This window comes from Ranitomeya variabilis, chromosome 5 (assembly GCF_051348905.1).
Source record: "Ranitomeya variabilis isolate aRanVar5 chromosome 5, aRanVar5.hap1, whole genome shotgun sequence".
NCBI classification, from domain to species: domain Eukaryota; kingdom Metazoa; phylum Chordata; class Amphibia; order Anura; family Dendrobatidae; genus Ranitomeya; species Ranitomeya variabilis.
Window position 1 is genome coordinate 505,074,937 of NC_135236.1, and position 20,687 is coordinate 505,095,623.

The window sequence follows — 20,687 nt, forward strand, 5'->3', positions numbered from 1 at the left end:
TTTTTATCTCAATTATTTAGGTCTCCCTGTAATGGAAGTGAGGATTGACATCTCTAGGCAGCAAGTGGAGAAGATTTTTGGACTGGAAGAATATTGGTGTCATTGTGTAGCTTGGAGCTCCTCTGGAACCTCCAAAAGTCAGAAGGCATTTATCCGAATTGCATGTAAGTATTCTAGGCTGCACACTAAGTAATTACTGATATGAAATGCATTTTAAATCATCTAAGTCTTTTGATAAATTATTATATTATTCATGTTCATGGCAGTTTATCACACTAACAAAGTGTTAAAAAAAGGAAAATAAAATGTTATTTGTGTTGTTTTAAAGGCAGACCCTCATTATAGTCAGCTTCAATGGTTTATAGACTAGTAATTTCACCAGACATGCCTATAGAATATCAATACATGGGGTTTTCCCATCTCAGATATTTCTGCCATGTATCTCAGACATTTATGTTTTACTCACCTATTTTTGAAGTTAAAAAATGAATCCCATATGTTTTGAAGTGAATCTCGTGTGTTTGTCTGTCCTTCCACTGACTGTGGCCATGAGATTGGGGTAGCTCAACCCCTGTTCTTTAGATCGATGGTGGTCTCTGAGATGGGAGTTTCAAGAGTCAAACAGTCCTGCTGAGTGCAAAGACTCCACATAGGGTAATCATAGAAAGAGGTAGGGATAACCAATTTTTTGACATTTTTTATCCAAAAACATCTGAAAATCCCTACTTTTTCCTATGGTTTCTACCAAGCAGGAGTGGTTTTTTTTCATCAGAGCCAAGTATTTGCTGGTGACCCCAACTTGGGTGAGCTGGCTGACACTCTCTTATTGACAGGGTAATTATATCCTATGACATTATGTGGTGAGAACCTAGTGTATGCTGTGACTCGAAACATCTATATTATTATAATGTTGTAACATGGTGGTGTCATGAGTGACTATGGCAGACAGTATCTACGTACAGACTCATTTTGAGCCTTGTTTTTTAGATCAAATTTATGCAGGCAGTTCCATTTTTCTTCTTTAAATGGAATAGATTGAAGAGTTGGTTTAATAATATCAATAGTACAGAGCAGTAATAAGTCAATTTTCTTTATATTGTTACATGGAGGCCGCTGATTCTTATTTCAGAACTATTGGTCATACAGACGCCGTCTGGATTATTCCACCTGTGTTCATACACGTATTACTTCAAGTGTCCTTTAATCTTGCACTTTGGTTTATATTGTGGCCTGAAGGTTTTGAAGGAGTGATCTCAATCACTAGACTCTCAACACTGTCTTCAGGCAGGTTATCCTCACAGGACTCAAAGGATCAATATATTTCTTCTTTCTTTTTCCAACAATACTCTGAAAACTTGAACAGTTTGAAGGCAGCTTTGAGAATCTCCAAAAAAGCAGAGTTATCTGTACAGAATATTTTAGTGGCGCTGGAGCAAAATCAAATCACCAAACAAGACCTAATGCAAATGCTTTGCTTAGGGATATATCCAGCAAAGCTAACTGACTGCATACTAAATAGAGGGGTCCCAAAACACTGTCTGGCCAGAAGCCTTTCTAAAAGTGAGTGAACAATTCAGGAAATATAACTACTGTAGATTTGATGTTTTAATAAAGTATTGCAACCGTAACAGTGATAACGAGGAAACGGTGCTGGTGGACTGGTGACATTTTCAAAGCCACCTTAGGTCTATATCAGGATCTGGATGGCAGAGATTTATGTAACCATTCAATTAAAATCTTTAAGTGCAAATTATCATTCTATTATAGCATCAATTATCAAAACGTTTAAAACCAAATTAATGTTCACTAATGTCATTAACTGGTAAAAAAATACATTAAAAATGTATTATGGGCTGCAGGAAACGGATATAAAATTAAGAAAGAACTATCAGTATGGCAAAGTAACCTTAATAACTCGCTTACTTTTGCTTTGGCACTAAGTTACAAATGAATATATAAATTGTGCGCATAACAGAAACTTTTTGCAAAAGGTCATTTATAAACAATACATTTAGCATCCATAATATTATGTACTGACACATGTATTCATCTTCGCGGTAGTAGTGCCACTTTGATTTTGAACAAAAACACCAGACAAAAAAGACAAAAACACCATAAAAACTTTGGGGTTGGGGTGCGTTTTAGTAATAAATCTTACCAGAAGCACACACATACTGAAGAGAAGACAATGTATGGGCCCTTTTAAATTCAATAGCTCACCATAATGCACAACTACCTTCTGTTTTAGAGGTGGATGTGAGCCCCCTATTCTGACTCCATAACTAAGCTGTGAGAATGGGGCTCCTAATACACTGTTTCTTGGCAGTCTTTATGTACCAGTACTCACTTGAACATATTTCATCAGATAGCTTAACTTGACTGCAGAAGCACGTATGAAGATTTCAGAACAAGGTTCATGATTTCGCCTCACTTGAAGGTTTGGTTTAATTTTCATTACATTATATGGTAAATTGAATAATGTAATCTAAACTATAACTTGCTCCACAAAAATCAAACCTCATATGGCTAAGTTTTGCCCCAAAATTAACCCCTTAGCGACCACCAATAAGCATTAAAACGGCGGGTACTTATAGCAATAACAGTAATAGCAATGCTGAGCGGTGGCGAGTCCCATGGGTGTCAGCTGTACATGACAACTGATACACTGCAGTATCGGACCCGACCGGTTTTCCAACTGATTGGGGCCATTTAACCAGTTAAATACTGCTGTCAATCACAACAGCGGTATTTAAGTTGTTAAATATGGTTACCATGGTACCCTGAACCTGTGATGACCCTGTGATGACCCTGTGATGACTACAGGGTATGGTGGCCTTTGAGATCCAGCAATAAACTGAGTTTCACAGGCATAGTCAGTGAGACACTGACAGTCTCATACAATAAATATGCACAATATATGCTGGACTATAATAGTCAGGCAAATATACTATGTTTGATACACATGCACTTTGTTTATTCATCTATCATTATTTCTACATGTATTATTCATTGCATATAATTTTTTATTTTAAAAATGCACTTTTTGTACATGTTTGGTCTTGATCCACAGACCTTCCGTTGCTTTGCATTGAGACTCCTTGCTTCTGTCCTCTCCTCTATCCCCTTGTTTGTTTTGCTGGGTAGTGTAGGGTTTGGCGTCGACCTTATGCCCCAGCTGCAGTATATGGGTTAAGGAGTTTTCAGAGCAAGGACTTGTGCATTGTAAAGACATGACATGTTATTGGTAGTGTTGAGCATTCCGATACTGCAAGTATCGGGTATCGGACGATATTTTCTGTATCGGAATTCCGATACCGAGTTCCGATATTTTCGTGATATCGGAAATCGGAATCGGAAGTTCCCAGTATATGGTTGCCAGGGTCTGGAGGAGAGGAAACTCTCCTTCAGGCACTGGGATCCATATTCATGTAAAAAATAAAGAATACAAATAAAAAATATGGATATACTCACCCCTCTGGCGGACCCTGGACTTTAGCGATGTAACCGGCAGCCTCCGTTCCTAAGAATGCAGTGAGTGTAGGACCTGCGATGACGTCGCGGCTTGTGATTGGTCGCGTGAGCGGTCACATGAGTGGTCACGCGACCAATTACAAGCCGCGATGTCATCGAAGGTCCTTCACTCTGCATTCTTAGGAACGGAGGCTGCCGGTTACATCGCTAAGGTCCAGGGTCCGCCGAAGGGGTGAGTGTATCCATATTTTTTATTTTTATTCTTTATTTTTTACATGAATATGGATCCCAGGGCCTGAAGGAGAGTTTCCTCTCCTTCAGACCCTGGGAACCATCCAGGATACCTTCCGATATTTGTGTCCCATTGACTTGTATTGGTATCGGGTATCGGTATCGGCGAGATCCGATATTTTGCCGGTATCGGCCGATCCAATCCTATACCGATACTTTCGAATATTGGAAGGTATCGCTCAACACTAGTTATTGGCTGCATCCGACCATGTGATCGGATCAGCTGGCTACTTAAGATCAGTGAGTTGGCGAATTAGACGACGTCCCCTTGAGGAAGCGAGTGTTTATACTCGCGAAATGTGCGCAGATTTGCGGTCACATTGTGGACAAGAGTAGACACAATATGGGTAATTAACCTTTGATTTATTGATGCATACCTTATGCTACTTATGTCTGATACATTGTAATGCTTTATAACAATGCATGCTAGCGCTAAACATGGTGATAGTTATAGGGGGAACTGATTAGTCTTGGTACAAACAAGTGACTAACTGATTGTCCTACCTGATTAAGTTACATTGCTTATGTGCATTGCTTTCTACATGTTTATGTAATTATTCAGCATAATATGTTATCCTGATCCACCTTGTGACTGTTAGGCCGGGGTCACACTAGGGAGTTTTACGGATGTATGAGAGGCACAAAAACTACGCATTGCACACGGACCTATGATTCTCTATGGGGCAGCTCCTATCTGCCGTATATTTCTCAGCTGTATTTTATGGGCGTAGAAAATCGCAGAATGCTGCGTTTGTCAGCGTATTGTGCAAAAAATCTGCCAATGAAAGTCTATGAGGGCTAGAAAATTTCGGATTACACACGGACCATCAGTGTGACTTGTGAGAAATACGCACCGGTGTTCTAGAGAAATGCCGGCAATTCAGTGCGGTGTACAGTAAAACCACACTGACAGGTTAGAATAGAACAGATAAAATTAATGTCTACACATAGTATAGGGAGATATATATATATATATGTCAGTGAGACATATATATATATATTTCATACAGCGCTAGATAGCAGAAAAGCCGGTAATTCAATTGCCGGCTTTTGCTATCTCCTTCCCAAACCCGACAGGATATGAGACATGGTTTACATACAGTAAACCTTTTCATATCCCTTTTTTCGCATATTCCTCACTACTAATGTTAGTAGTGTGTGTGTGTGTGTGTGTGTGTGCAAAATTTGGGGGCTCTAGCTGTTAAAATAAAGGGTTAAATCACGGAAAAAACTGGCGTGGGCTCCCGAGCAATTTTCTCTGCTAGAGTGGGAAAGCCAGTGACTGAGGGCAGATATTAATAGCCTAGAGAGGGACCAATAATATTGCCCCCCCCCGGCTAAAAACATCTGCCCCCAGCCATCTCAGAAAAGGCACATCTGGGAGATGCACCTATTCTGGCACTTGGCCACTCTCTTCCCACTCCCCTGTAGCGGTGGGATATGGGGTAATAAAGGGTTAATGCCACCTTGCTATTGTAAGGTGACATTAAGCCAGGTTAATAATGGAGAGGTGTCAATAAGACACCTATACATTATTAATCCAATAGTAGGAAATGGTTAATAAAACACACACACACCAGGAATAAAGAATTTTAATGAAATAAAGACACAGGGTATTGTAATAGTTTATTATACTCTTAATCCAAATGACAACTCTCGTTCTGTAAAAAAGGAAAAATAAAAAAAACAACAATATCCCATACCTTCCGCCGTTACAGTCATTTCCCACGATGTAAATGCATCTGAAGGGGTTAATTAATTTTACAAGCAGGAGCCTGCTAATGCAGCTGTGTGACTGTAAAATCTGGGGAATTAATTGAAAGCAGGGGAACGTAGCTACCTAGACTTGTGGTGCTGCGCCCCCTGCTGGCATAACCTCATATGAACTCGAGCGTGAGAAAATATTCAAAAAAATTTCCACACTCGAGTTCATATGAGTTTATGCCAGCAGGGGGTACATGCAGTGTTTGAGACAAGTGGTCAAAGTAAAAATTATACATGTTTCACAGTGAGTAAAAAAGTGAAAAATAAGGTAAAATTAAATATGTAAAAAAAACACAAAAAAAGTGCACACAAATCACTACAATCCAAAAATGTCATTCATCATACTGACTTTAAAAAAAAGTCAATAAAAAGTGATCAAAAAGTCAAATCTAAAAAAAGGTATACATGAAAATGCCAAACGTTTCACAAAAAAAGCTCTAATATGGCTCATTTAGCAAAAAAATAAAAAAGCTACTGCTCTCAGAATATGACGACGAAAAAACAAATTCATTATTGTTAAATATTGTTTTTATTCTGTAAAAAAAGCAAAGAATATAAAATTATATAAATCTGGAATCGCTGTAGTCATACCAACTCAACGAACAAATCACTCTTATCACTTTTACCGCACAGTGAATGGCGCAAAAAAATAAAAAATAAAAACAATAACTGAATTGCTTGGTTTTGTTCATCCTGTGTCTGAAAAATCTGAATAAAAAGCTATCAGAAAATATTATGTACCCCAAAATGGTGCATCACCTCCTCACCTCAACTATTTAAAATTTGCTCCAGCATGTACTGTAGATGACAGTAATAGTGATGCTGATGATGGCATCGAAACCCCTAACCATCATAGTAGCCATTAAGAAAACATGCAGAAGGGTGCAGAGGTACTTCATCTGTGTCCACTACACAAGTGTGAATTGCACAACATCCGTACTGCGTTATGCCAGGCTATGAAAAAGTCATACTGCACCAGGTCTCGGCGCTGCTGCAACATGTGCAGAGTTTAATTACACAGTGAGGTCATATCACATATCAACCGGTTAACCGGTAGTCTGAAAGATCTCTATACCAACTGAAGTGGAATGGTGGAAGTCAGCACACAACGACAGTGGTTTCTGCAGCAGCGCATCCAGGCTGAAACAGTGGCGGAGGAATTACTGTACCATCTGGTTGTGGATGCAAGGCACGTGTGTAAGGTTGTTCCGACATAGGGCCGCCACCAACTCTGCACTGATATTGCACACTGCCTTCCCTGGCTCCAGGTTGAGTGTAGGCAGCCATTGCTCAAACTCGGCATGGATAGCTGTCCACAACTGTTGATCTGCATGTCTGCGATCTCCAAGGCATATTAATGTAAACAACGCCTGATTATGGTGAGCCCTGGCTGCGCAGTACAGAGGTGGGTGGAGATTCTCCCGGCAGTGTTGGAACGTGTGTTTAATTAAGGCAGAGGTTGAGAGCGCAGTTTGTTGGTACTGAGGGACTATGATGGCCATCAGCTTTTGGAAACCGTCTGTATCCACAAGGCAGAAAGGCTGCATTTCCATGGCTGAACAGATTGGAGGGCCATGCAATAATCACAGAGATCACAGGTCATGAGTCATACAGAAACTAGCGCTGTGATCTTTGTAGCGAATCGCTCCTAGCTGGCCCCTATAGTCCAGACAATGACATGATTGGGTGACGAATCATCCGTGGAGGCCACAGGCTGTTCCCAATAATTAGTTCTCAGAAAAAGAATAGTGAGCATACGGCTTATCCACATCCTGATTAGAACACATGGAATATATGTATATACGTCCGTACGATCACTGCTAACTCCACGATAACCCTACACTCCTCGCTGTCATCAGCAATCCTGTTTTTAAACAAATAAATAAATACAGGCCGATTGGACGCCATTCTTCTTTTCTGGTTCACACTATCAGGGTGTTCCATCCCCTCTCCCTCAGAGTAGCAGTCATATACCACACCCACGCTCACCCACCCACTTCCTTGACCACTTTTATGCGTTGCTGCTAAACTTCATGTCCTCAGAATTGACAACCCTTTTCCTGGGAGACTTCAACATCCCCACCTCCCCAACTGCATCCAAGCTTCTATCTCTAGCCAATTCTTGTGGCCTCCCACAACTTTCAAACTCTGAGACACACAAAGATGGTAACACCCCTGATCTGGACTTTCTCTGGCTCAGTTCAATCTCTTACCTAAATAACTCACCTCTTACCCTTTACCCCCCATGGAATTAGGAGTATAACCACAGCTTAAACATTTTTAGGTGCTCGCTCAAAACACATTTGTTTGGGTGGCCTATCATGTTCCCTAATCAAAGTCCTTTTTATGTATATATATATATATATATATATATATATATATATATAGCTTATTCTCTACTTCTCTGAACATAATTCGCTATCAAACTCGACCGTACCGAAAAGGCTCATACAGCCTTTATCTACCCCCCATTTCCTCGAGATGGTTGTACCATCATTGTAAATAAGCACCTGTAATTTGTGTCACCCCACCTCATTGCAGATTGTGAAATCTGAAGAGCAGGTTAGTCATTATTTTTGCTTTAATTGTTTGATTATCTTAACCCTGCTGCTCTGTTAGGTCAAAAATGACCGTTTTTGAAATTCTATAATGTTATAAAAATTCAGCGTGTGATTCTGAGACTTGAGGCTCCCTGACTTTTCGTCATTAGAGGGGTACTCTCTGTGGGAATTTTTTTTTTTTTTAATTTTTGTTTACTTTATTTGGTACAATTTTTTTTACACTTGTACTGTTCGGTCAAAAATGACCGATAGGCCTTTATTCAGCTCTCCAGACAATTTTTGACAAAAATAAAGGTGCTATCACCTCATTTTGAACTATATATTGCATCTACTACTATTTATCAATGTATCTGACTACTTTTGGTCAGAACAGATTTACACATACCAACATTTTCAAGTTGCGATACAGCCGACGGATTCGCTTCCAGTATAGCTATGCGCAATTTATTTCACTGGTTTTTATTTACCCTGCTGTTCATATAGATCTAGTTCCATTCAGTTGTCAACATTTCATATTGTAAATCATGATTTTCTGATTTTCCATGTGTTTGCTGGTTGTACAGTATTACACTGTGCAATGCTGTCCTAAGCAGAATTCACCTAAAGTGTTGTACTGTGAGCTTTTTCCTGCTGCAGGGTGGTGTCTGCTCTGATCTTATCTGTAGACAGATAACATAGCAGTGTAGAGTTTCAGTTCAGCTGGAGACAACACAGAGTGAGCAGAGGTTCAGACGTCAGAGCTCTGAAGTCCCATTTTTACAGGTATGTTACAGATAAATTATTCTTTTATTCTAAAATTATTCAATATTCTCACTGCTGTGGGGAAGTCTCTCACTAATCCATATGTAAAAACACGGCCACGAAATCCAAGAAATGAGAGTGCAGAAAAAGTGGCCCGACAAATTCGAGAGCATGGTGGAGACAGCGAGCCAACAGCTTCGACCACCACTGATACTGAAACGGCTTCCACCATCGCAACCAGCTGCAAGCGAAAAAGATGCTCATTCTGTCCAACGTCCAGTAACCATAAATCTAATATTATGTGTTGCAAATGTGCAAAATACTTGTGCAAGCGTCATGTAAATTATACATGTGATCAATGCAAGTAATACATTGATCGCATTTATCATTTGTTTTTGACAAAAAACTTTTTTTTTTTTAAAGTTTGTATATAGTTTAGAATAAAGAAAAGTTTTTATGTGCAATATGAAGCAAATATTGCAAAAAATGTTAATTTATTTGATTCCAAAAATAAAAGTTTTTGATTTAATTTTTCATCTGATTATTGAAAACCATGTTCACATACAGTAAAACAATGCAACAGGTAATCAAATAACACTTGAATTAGGTACAAATCACAACTTTGTTAGGTCCGGTCAAAAATGACCGGGAACAGTATAAGTGTATAAAAAACAACGTTTTTTGCCATTTTATAGAGAAAAAATGCTTTTTTTTTTTTTTTTGCCTTTGAAAAAAGTATATCTACATAATGTTTGATATTATTACTTATAGTTAACATTTAGATCAAGATTTTTTTTTTATCTGCAAAAATAATCAATTTTTACAAAAATCGAAAAAATACCATGTTCCCTTTTGGATATAAAAAAAATATAAAACAAGCTTTGTATTTATTTTTTTTTCTGGTATTTGAACAACCATCTTCACAAGCAATATAATAGTGCAAAAACTGTTTAAAAAAACCACTTAGATTAGCTAAAAATGATTATTTTATAAGGACGGTCAAAAATGACCGGGAACAGTACAAGTGTATGTGAAATCTAAACAGAACAGCAGGGTTAAACATGGTAACTTTTGACTGTTTTATATGAACTGATGACTTGTAAAGCTATACAGAATGTGTTTGCGATTTACTGCTCTAGCAAAAATTAAGAGACCACTGCAAAATGTTCAGTTTGTCTGATTTTTCTATTTATAGGTATATTTTTGAGTAAAATGTAAATTGCTCTTTTATTCTATAAACTTCTGACAAAATGTCTCTGAATTTCCAAACAATATATATATTTTTTTTTTTCTGACAATGAAAAATGGTCAAAATTTTTTAAAAAACAGGGCTTTCATACCTCAAATAATGCAAAGAAAACAAGTTCATAATCATATAGAAACAACCATATTAATGTTTTAACTCAGGAAGAGGTCAGAAATCAATATTTTGTGGAATAACCATGATTTTTTTTTATCACAGCTTTCATGCATATTGGCATGCTTTCCACCAGTCTTTCACACTGCTTCTGGAGCAAAAACTTAAGCAGTTCTTCTTTGTTTGATGGCTTGTGACTATCCATCATCCTCTTGATTACATTCCAGAGGTTTTCAATGGGGTTCAGATCTGGAGATTGGGCTGCCCAGGACATGGTTTTGATGTTGTGGTCTCTTAATTTTTGCCAGAGCTGTATCAATAAAGGTTAATATTAGTAGTAGATTAAAGATGGTGAAGCTCAAGCTGTTAGCTTTGCCATGTGTAGGAGGAAAAAATCTTTTACGTGAGCACAACTGCACAAATGAGGGTTTGCTGCTGTGCTGACACAGGGTGGAGCAGGGTGAACATGACAAGCTGCTGGACTGTGAGAGAGGTGCAGGCCGAGATGTTACGGTGGATGGGGTGTGCTTGGTATGTAAGATCTGTGAAAAACAGCAGACGTGTCCAATTCCGTATCAGCTGACAGGCTCTCAGTCAATCCAACTGTGGGGAGTAAACAAGTGGAGGTTCTTTGGCCAGAGACCTGTGTGACAACACTTGCCACGGTGAGGTAGTAGGAAGAATCAGAAGTTGCAGTTGATGGGGTGGACGGTGGTTGGTGAGGCCCGCTACGCTGCATTTTAGCACAGTGACATTTCCAGATTAACGCATGTTGATCTCACATGTGCCAGTTCATTTCTTTACTACTGAAATTGTTTTATTTTTACTCTACTAGGTTGTTTTTAAAAAAGTTGACAGATAGCATGATTTTTTAGACTTTTGTCTGTAATAACGACCCAAGATAGGCAAATGCAATGCTGCTGTCCATTGGCAGAGTTAGGGCTCAGGATGCATTGGTGGTCATGGTTGCATAACTCTGTGTCTATGTAACCTCCTCATCTTCCTCCTCCTTCTCTGCTGAGCTATTCAGCTGCATGCCTCTGGGTTGACACCAAGTGTCATCTACTACCTCATTGTCATCCTCTCTGCTCTCCCACTACTCGCCCTGAGAAGAAAAACCACAGAAGAAATAGTAGAAAAATGTCCACACTAGTTTGCAAATATAAAAAATATATTTATTGATAATATATAAAGGCAAAGGACAGGGGTGAAACTAGGACAAGCGGTGAATCACAATACAGCATAAATGGTGAGAGACCGCACATAGTGCCAAGTTGTCACAACGGAAGAAAGTGACAACTTGGCACTATGTGCGGTCTCTCACCATTTATGCTGTATTGTGATTCACTGCTTGTCCTAGTTTCACCCCTGTCCTTTGCCTTTATATATTATCAATAAATATATTTTTTATATTTGCAAACTAGTGTGGACATTTTTCCACTATTTCTTCTGTGGTTTTTCTTAGTGATTCTAGTGGGTCCTGACGGTCCTAGTATTTGGTTATGGATTGCCTCTACATGTGTATGTATATATAGGTATTTGTGATTTAAGTTCACTATGAGGTATTCCTTTAACTGTGTGTGTTTATCTGTATATTATCACCCTGAGAAGTCACACTCCTCCTCTTCCTTCCTTGACAGCACAGTACCGTCCGCGGGAACCTCAAGTATCTGAGTCTCGTCACCATTGCATCACATTCACCCCACAGGGTTAATGTCTGTTGATAAGGGTTTGGATTATGCTCTGACCCAACTTCATTTGGCCATGGATCAAACTGAGAAAACATTTGGCCATCGGTGCAGATGATTTCCTCCTCTTGACTCTTGTGAATCTTTAGAGTACACTTCCAATGCCCATGGCATACAATGTGTGAAGAGATTTGCAGACTCAGCTATCTGTGGTTCCCAACAGTCAGTTGGGCTGTTGGAGAGTTGTGATGTGGGGTAAAACAAGGGTTATTGGGGTGCCACCACTGAGGACTGTACCTTGTGTGATGTTAAGGTGAAGAAAGAGGAGCAGAGGCCACTTGATGCAGTGCTTGCCATCTACTGGAGCACATGTTCTTTCTAACCCTCATCTACAATGTGTACGGCTGTATGACTGCCAAAGAAAGGGAGTGGAGTAGCCATTCCAGCAACAAAAGTTGCAAAAATGCTGCACAATTGCTCACTGCAACAAAACAAATCAACTTCTCATCTCTCATATTATACCTGTCTCACAACTCTAAACAGCTATTCAATACTTTCAATTCTCTCCTGCATCCACCAGCTCCCCCTCCATCTCCTCTCATCTCAGCTGAAGACTTTGCCTCACCACCTGTAAACCTGACACAATAACGTTCCACCTCATTCCAAACTTTACCACAGTCTTCATCACAAGCCAAACCCACCTCATTAACTTGTCACTAACATCTGGTGTCTTTCCTCCTGATTAAAGCATACCTCGATCACACCCATCATCAAAAAACCCACCCTTGACCCATCCCCTGTGTCTAGCTATCTCCCCATATAATTTCTCCCCTATGCCTCCAAACTACTGGAACAACATGTCCATTTTAAACTGTCCTCCCACCTTTCCTCTTGCTCCCGCTTTGACCTCTGGCTTGAGACTGTACCATTCTACTGAAACTGCCCTGACTAGAGTCACCAATGACCTACTAACCACCAAATGAAAGTGACGGGAGTTTGTCCTCCTCCTTCTCCTGGACCTGGCATCTGTATTTGACATAGTGGACATTCCCTTTTACTACAGACTTACTGATCTGTTGACATTACAGACTTTGCTCTTTGTTGGATCTTCTTGTACTTAACAGAAAGGACATTCAGTATCTCCCACTCACATATCACCTCCTCATCTTCCTCCCTATGTGTTGGTTCCCACCAAGGTTCAGTTTGTAGGACCAGGCACTATGCTTACAGTGCATGCTCACACCCTCCCTCTTAAAGGGATCACCCGCATCAACCTTAAGTATTCCCAGCCTATAGCTGGACAACACCTTCTATTTAAGGCTCCTCCTCCAATATGGAGGTGCCTGGGCTAACTTGTTAGTTTGCCTTGCCTGCTTTCTAGTTTTCAGGTTCCCCAGGTCTGCTTGTCTACCCTGCACTCATCTGCTCTTACCTGTCTGTGCCCGTCTGCTCATACCTGTCTGTGCTCTTCTGTTCCTCAGCCAGTCCCATCTGAAGCCGTGGTTCCAGAGTCTCTACAGTGCCTACCTGCATCCTTTATCCCTCCTTCGGGCGGTAGCAGCTTCCCCACTTTAGGGGGTCAGCTGCCACCTTCTGTAGGTCAGTCATGGAGTAGCACCTGGCGCCACCCCTTTGTCCCTCCTTGGGTCGCAGTTTTCACCTGCTGCCACTTATCTGAGTTGGGATTTGGTAGGCCACCTAGTTATGCCCCTGCAGGCTTTCAGAGGGATACGGCACAGTGGTTCCACCACCTTTCCCATTAGTCTCCATCTGCTGGGTTGACTGTAGTGGAAGAGGTGTTAGTCTTTGCTATACTAGAACTACACTATTGCAATTGATGACACTTTGCTATTGTCTGCCATTAATTTTTGTAAATGTGCAGACTCCTGGTTGGGTCTCCTTTATGCATGTTGCCTGTAGCAGTATGCCTTCGTGACCATCAGGCCTCCATTTCCTTGGAGTCAAATACCCGTGTTACTATCCTTAGATTTTTCTGACAATAGTAGTCTATGAAATGTATTTGATATTTGTGCCACCTGAGTGTGGCTGAGCATGAAAGCCGGTTGAGCTGTTGCATGTGGTATCAGGGATCCCAGCACAGGAGGCCTACACTGATCCCTCACCCACCTTGTCTTACTGTGACATTCAATTGAAAGCTGTAAATGCTGGCACAGACCCCGATACCTCTTGCCTGACTGATTGCTGCAGTGCAATGCTGCAATTTGTACTGTGAGTTAATTGAGGCCACTGTCCGGATGTCTGTCCCTCATTTGAAGTGTTTTGGCAGCTTTTGGGGCCATGATAAGGTGTTGTGGATGCGTTTGTTTTGACTCCTATTGACTTGAATGGCGTTTAGTTATGTTCGGCGAATATTTGACTAATAAATCGGCAATTATTGCAAATTCAGAGAACGTAATACAAACCGAACAATGAAATATTCGCTCATCTCCGGTCATATCTAACAAGTCTTAAAAGTGTCATGATTGAAGTACAATATGTCACAAGAAAACATTCTCAGAATCAGTGAGATCCGTTAAAGCATTCCGAACTTATTACCACATAAAGTGACCTTGGTCAGGTTTCAAAAATTTGGCCTGGTCATTAAGGTCAAAATTGTCTTGGCCACTAAGGGGTTAAAAAAAGATATAGTTCCTAGAAGAAAAAGAAGAGAAAAAAGTTCAAAAATGGAAAATTACCACCACATGCAATATATCCCCAAAAGTGGCTGGTCATTTAGGACCAAAAATGTTTATAATTAAGGAGTTTACAATTTAAAAAAAGAGGGGAACTCAGGTACCTATATTTTCTGATGTCTATTCTTTTGCAAATGAATCTTGTCCTCATTGCCTATGAACCAGATCATAAGTAATGTAACTGCGTGATGGAAGGCACAATGTAAAGCAGCAACAGTTCGCATGCAGCTATGTGTTTTTCTTGAGTGTCAGGCTTTAAAAGACGAGCCCGCTAATTTGTTTTGCTGATGATTGATGACACACTTATTAACAATCTCATGCTACAAAGTTTCTCTGATGTGAAAATGCATACTGAAGTTCTGCAGAAAGTGGCATCACATTCATCAAAAGAGCATTTCTAGTGGAAAGATTTCTACTTAACCCACAGGGAACTATCCTAAGCAGCGGCTGCAATAAGGACTAACATTAGAAGCACAAGTGTCTCAACCATAAAGAACAAATAAACAACCCATCCAAACTCAGTATATTGAGAAAGGATTGAATGGCCCTGTCTTTAACAGTTTCCTGCCTGGAGGGCCTGCTTTCTTCAATCGTATATCTTTCGTTAAACTTGATCAACTTGTTTTTAAATTGTTTGATTTTTTTTTCAATTCTATGGTGTCAGCAAGAGTACAACTACCTCATTGAAGGGAAGCTACTTAGTGTGAACCTGTCTTGGTCCTTAGTTGAAGTCTTATTAGATATTGAACTAAGAGCAAAAAAAGCTTCTCTCAATGTTTTACAGCTTCATTTATCAGAACTTTACTTAACCCCTTAGTGACCTAGCCAATTTTGACCTTAAGGACCATGTCAAACTTTACAATTCTGACCAGTGTCACTTTATGTGATTATAATTCTGGAACACATCAACGAATTTCACTGATTCTGAGACTGTTTCTTCATGACAGGGCCCGCCAAATTCAGGTGACAGAGTCCCTTTAAGCCCTCCACCCCGAAGCCTGTTTTCACCTTTGTGACCAGGCCAATTTTTACAATTCTGACCACTTTCAATTTATGAGTTCATAACTCTGGAACGCTTCAATGAATCCCATTGATTCTGAGACTGTTTTATTGTGACATATTGTACTTCATGATAGTGGTAAAATTTCTTTGATATGACTTGTGGATCACCCCCACGTTAAGGGCAATGGGGTACTCGGCACCGGGTCCTTCAGTGTTCTGCGGGGATGTCACGATTGCCTGACCCGGCACCGTGGCCCTTAGAGGGGCGTCCAATGAAAGGGAGAATTTGTATGAGGTTCGTGACGCCACCAGTGGTATTCGGTCAGGGTGACCGACGCTGCTTAAAGGTCCGCTGGGGATGATGTGATGGCAGCTAGATGATATACCTTCCCACAGGTGAAGTGTATCCCCAGTGCTTCCCAGAGGTGTAGATGGTAATGGTGGATGATGTAAGGCACCGGGAATAACGAGGACACAAGGTTGCAGTCTCTTTACCTTTTACTGATGACTTCAGCATCCACAGTCCAGGGTACAGACCACAGGGTGGGCAAAGTCTGGCCGGTCCGAAAGCAAATCCAGAGTCCTCTTATCCAGGTGGAAATCAGTAGCCTTACTACTAGCGCCTGTGTGTTGTAGTCCCTCCCTGCTGAGCAACTCGGTAAGGTCCTCACAACTCTTGTAGATGTTCTAGATGTTATTTCTTCCTCTCTGTCCCCCAGATGGTAAGGATAGGACAAACCCGTATGACTGATGGCCTGAGGCTTGTTTACAGGGACCCTAGAGACGCCCCGACCCCCACAATTTGCCACTGTGTCTTCTTAGGTATTAAGGTCGGGCAGCCAACTTGGAATTGACTGTCCTGCTGGTCTCTAAAGTATTGCGTAGAGTCAATTACTCCCTCGGTGTTCTGGCCACCGGCTACGCGCCTCAGAAGGAGGCAGCCTATTTCAGGGCAGAACTCCTCCCGGTGATTTCTCCTTGTGCTGTGAATTCGTTTCTCACTCTCTACAATACAATTCTCTTTGTGTCCTTTCTTAGGATGCTGCCGCACGTGGGGCAGGCGCAGCTCCATAGCTTCCTGTCTCGCTAGGCCTCAGTCAGGATCCCACCCCTGACAGGGACCTTCTGTCTGCAGCTCAGATGTTCCTCCTTTCCCCCTGTCTGCCTGACAGGTGTTGCCTAGGCAAAGCCCAGCCAGCGTCTCCCTAACTTTCTATCCAGCCCACCAGTTTTACCCTTCTGTGAGGAGTGCCCTAGTAGATAGGAGCAAGGCTCCCCCTGGTGGTCTGGAGTGTGAAGTGTAGTGTATGGTTTGTGATACCTGGTAGGAAGATCTCCTTTATTGCCATCAGGCGTAATATCACTCTCCCTGGTGAAAGAATGACATCACTGCAACGACAAGGACTCTGGGGCACTGCACTTGCGTTTATTTGTGAAAAGAAAATTTACAAAAAATTTTGAACATTTCGCAATTTTCAATTTTTTTTAATTTTTATGCCCTTAGCCCCTTTCATTTTTCGCTCCCCTCCTTCCCAGAGCCATAGCTTTTTTATTTTTCCATCAATATGGCCATGTGAGGGCTTATTTTTTGCGGGACAAGTTGTACTTTTGAACGACATCATTGATTTTATCATGTCGTGTACTAGAAAGCAAGAAAAAAATTCCAAGTGCCGTGAAATTGCAAAAAAAGTGCAATCGCACACTTGTTTGGCTTTTTGGCTAAGTTCACTAAAAGCTAAAACTGACCTGTCATTATGATTCTCCAGGTCAATACGAGTTCATAGACACCAAACATCTCTAGGTTATTTTTTATCTAAGTGATAAAAAAAATTCCAAACTTTGCTAAAAAAAAAAGGCGCAATTTTCCGATACCCGTGGCGTCACCATTTTTTGTGATCTGGGATTGGGTGAGGGCTTATTTTTTGTGTGTCGAGCTGACGTTTTTGAAGATACCATTTTGGTGCAGATACGTTCTCTTGATCGCTTCAATTTTTTTTTTTCACTATGCCGTTTAGCAATCAGGTTAATCCTTTTCTTTTTATTGATAGACCGGGCGGTTTTCAACGTGGCAATACCAAATATGTGTATATTTGATTTTTTTTCTTTTTTTCTTTTCAATGGGGGAAAGGAGGGCGATTTAAACTTTTTTTTTCATATTTTTTAAAACTTTTTTTACTTTTGCCATGCTTCAATAGCCTCATTGGGAGGCTAGAAGCTGGCACAACTCGATCTGCTCTGCTGCATAGGAGCGATGCTCAGATCGCTCCTATGTGGTAGAATTACTGCATTGCTATGAGCGCCGACCACAGCGTGGTGCTCACAGTAATCCGACATCATCAACCATAGATGGCCGTCAGTGTTTGACAGCGGCATTTAACTAGTTAATAGTGGCGGGTGGATCACGATTCCTATTGCGGGCACATGTCAGCTGTTTTGTACATCTGACATGTCCCGGTTTTGATGCGGGCTCGCCAGAGCCCGCATCAAAGCGGGGGTTCTGACCTCGGACGTACTATCCCGTCCGAGGTCAGAAATGGGTTAAATCAGAGAGTCATATAGTACAAAACAGTTAATAAATAAAATTTCTCAAATGTGTACTTTACATCAGCACAATTTTTGAAACATCATTTTTTTTTTGTTAGGAAGTTTTAAGGGTTAAAATTTGACCAGCAATTTTTTTTTTTTTTCATTTTTACAAAATTTGTAAAACCATTTTTTTAGGGACCACCTCACATTTGAAGTAATTTTAAGGGGCCTATATGGCAGAAAATACTCTAAACCTACACCATTCTTAAAACTGCACCACTCAAAGTACTCAAAACCACACTCAAGAAGTTTATTAACCCTTCAGATGCTTCACAGGAATTTTTGGAATGTGGAAGAAAAAATAAACTTTTACTTTTCTTTCACAAAAATTTTCCTTTAGAGCTTATTTTTATTACTTTCACAAGGGTAACAGGAGAAAATGGACAATAAAATTTGTTGTGCAATTTCTCCTGAGCATGTCAATACCCCACATCTGGGAGAAATCTACTGTTTGGGCACATAACAGGGCATGGAAGGGAAGAAACACCATTTCACTTTTTGACTGCAAAATTTGCTGGCATAATTAGCGGAAGCCATGTTATGTTTGGAGAGCCCCTGATGTGCCTAAACAGTGGAAACCACCAACAAGTGACACTATTTTGGAAACTAGACCCCTTAGGGAACTTATCTGTATGTGTGTTAAGCACCTTGAGCCTACAGTTAGTTACTTCACAGAAGTTTATAACATAGAGCCGTGAAAATAAAAAAAAATCACATTTTTCCCATATAAATCTTTTTTAGCTCCAAATTTTGCATTTTTATGAGGATAACAGGATAAATTGCTCCATACAATTTGTTGTGCAATTTCTCCTGAGTGTGCAGATGCCCAATATGTGGAGGAAAACAACTGTTTGGATGCACGGCAGGGCTTGGAAGGGGAGAAACGCCATATTATAGTGCAAATCTTGCTGGACTTGTTTGAGAGTGCCATGTTACATTGACAGAGCCCCTGAGGTGCCAACGCAGCAGAACTCCCCATATGTGACTAAATTTTACAAACTAAACCTCTCAATGAATTTATCTAGGGGTGCAGTGATTACATTGACACCATAGGTGTGTCACAGACTTTTATACCATTGAGCAATGAAGATAAAATAATTTACATTTTTACCACCGAGATTGTGTGTTATCCCAGGTTTTACATTTTCATACTGGGAAATGGATAAAAATGGCACTAAAATTTGTCCCACAATTTCTACTGAATGTGGCAATACCCCATATGTGGCTGTACAGTACTGCTTAGCCATACAGAGAGACTTGGGAGGGACAGAGCGCTATTTGCCTCCTGGATAGTGTTGAGCATTCCGATACTGCAAATATCGGGTATCGCCGATATTGGCTGTATTGGAATTCCGATACCGAGTTCCGATATTTTTGCGATATCGGATACCGGAATCGGAAGTTCCCATAGTGCAATAATGCACTATAATGGAGTGTGGGCAATGCGTGGGCGTAGAATGCGTGTCTCTGTGCGGGCGGGGTCTGTGCGGGACCGTGGGGGGGTCTGTGCGTGTCTGACGGGGCTCTGTGCGGCCTCTTGGGGGTCTGTGTGGCCTGCCAGGGGGTCTTTGCGGCCTGCCGGGGGTCTGTGCGGCCTCTCAGGGGTCTGTATGGTCCTCTCTAGAGTCTGTGTGGCCTGACGGGGTCTAAAGTCCCATCGGACGATGACTGCTACAATGACAGTGATTGACACATTAGCCAATGATGGGACAGTAGTAGTCCAATCATCCGGCTAATGTGTTGAATGTAAAAATAAAAAATACTACATTCATGCTACATACATACTACATACATACTACATGCATACTAAATACATACTGCATACATACTACATACATATTACATGCTACATACATGCTACATACATGCTTCATACATGCTACATACATACTACCTGCTACATACAGGCTACATACATGCTACATACATGCTACATACATGCTACATACATACTACATACATACATACTACATACATACATACTACATACATAAATACTACATACATACTACATACATTACATACATACTACATACATACTACATACATTACATACTACATACATACTACATATGTACATACTACATACATACTACATACATTACATACATACTACATACATACTACATACATTACATACTACATACATACTACATACATACATACTACATACATACATACATACTACATACATACTACATACATACATACATACTACATACATACTACATACATACTACATACTACATACATACTACATACATACTGCATACATTGCATACATACTACATACATACTACATAAATTACATACATACTACATACATACTACATACATACATACTACATACATACAACATACATACTACTTACATACATACTACATACATACATACATACTACATGCATACTACATACATACTACATACAATACATTAAACATAGATTACATACTCACCATTACTTGTCACTTTGTTCCCCGAAGCCAGTGTCATCTGTAAAAAAGATTAAAATAACAAACAACCAATATACTC

The 20,687-nt window shown here is 40.4% G+C and overlaps 1 protein-coding gene across 3 annotated transcripts in view; it reads left to right on the forward strand.

The window, feature by feature from the left end:
* The window catches only part of UNC5A (unc-5 netrin receptor A), a 650,811-nt gene that overhangs the window by 398,636 nt on the left and 231,488 nt on the right, over window positions 1-20,687 (forward strand). For all 3 annotated transcript variants that reach the window (XM_077265710.1, XM_077265711.1, XM_077265712.1), the window contains one exon: window positions 21-164. In XM_077265710.1, the coding sequence (XP_077121825.1) occupies window positions 21-164 (144 nt within the window). The remainder of the gene's footprint in view (window positions 1-20; window positions 165-20,687) is intronic.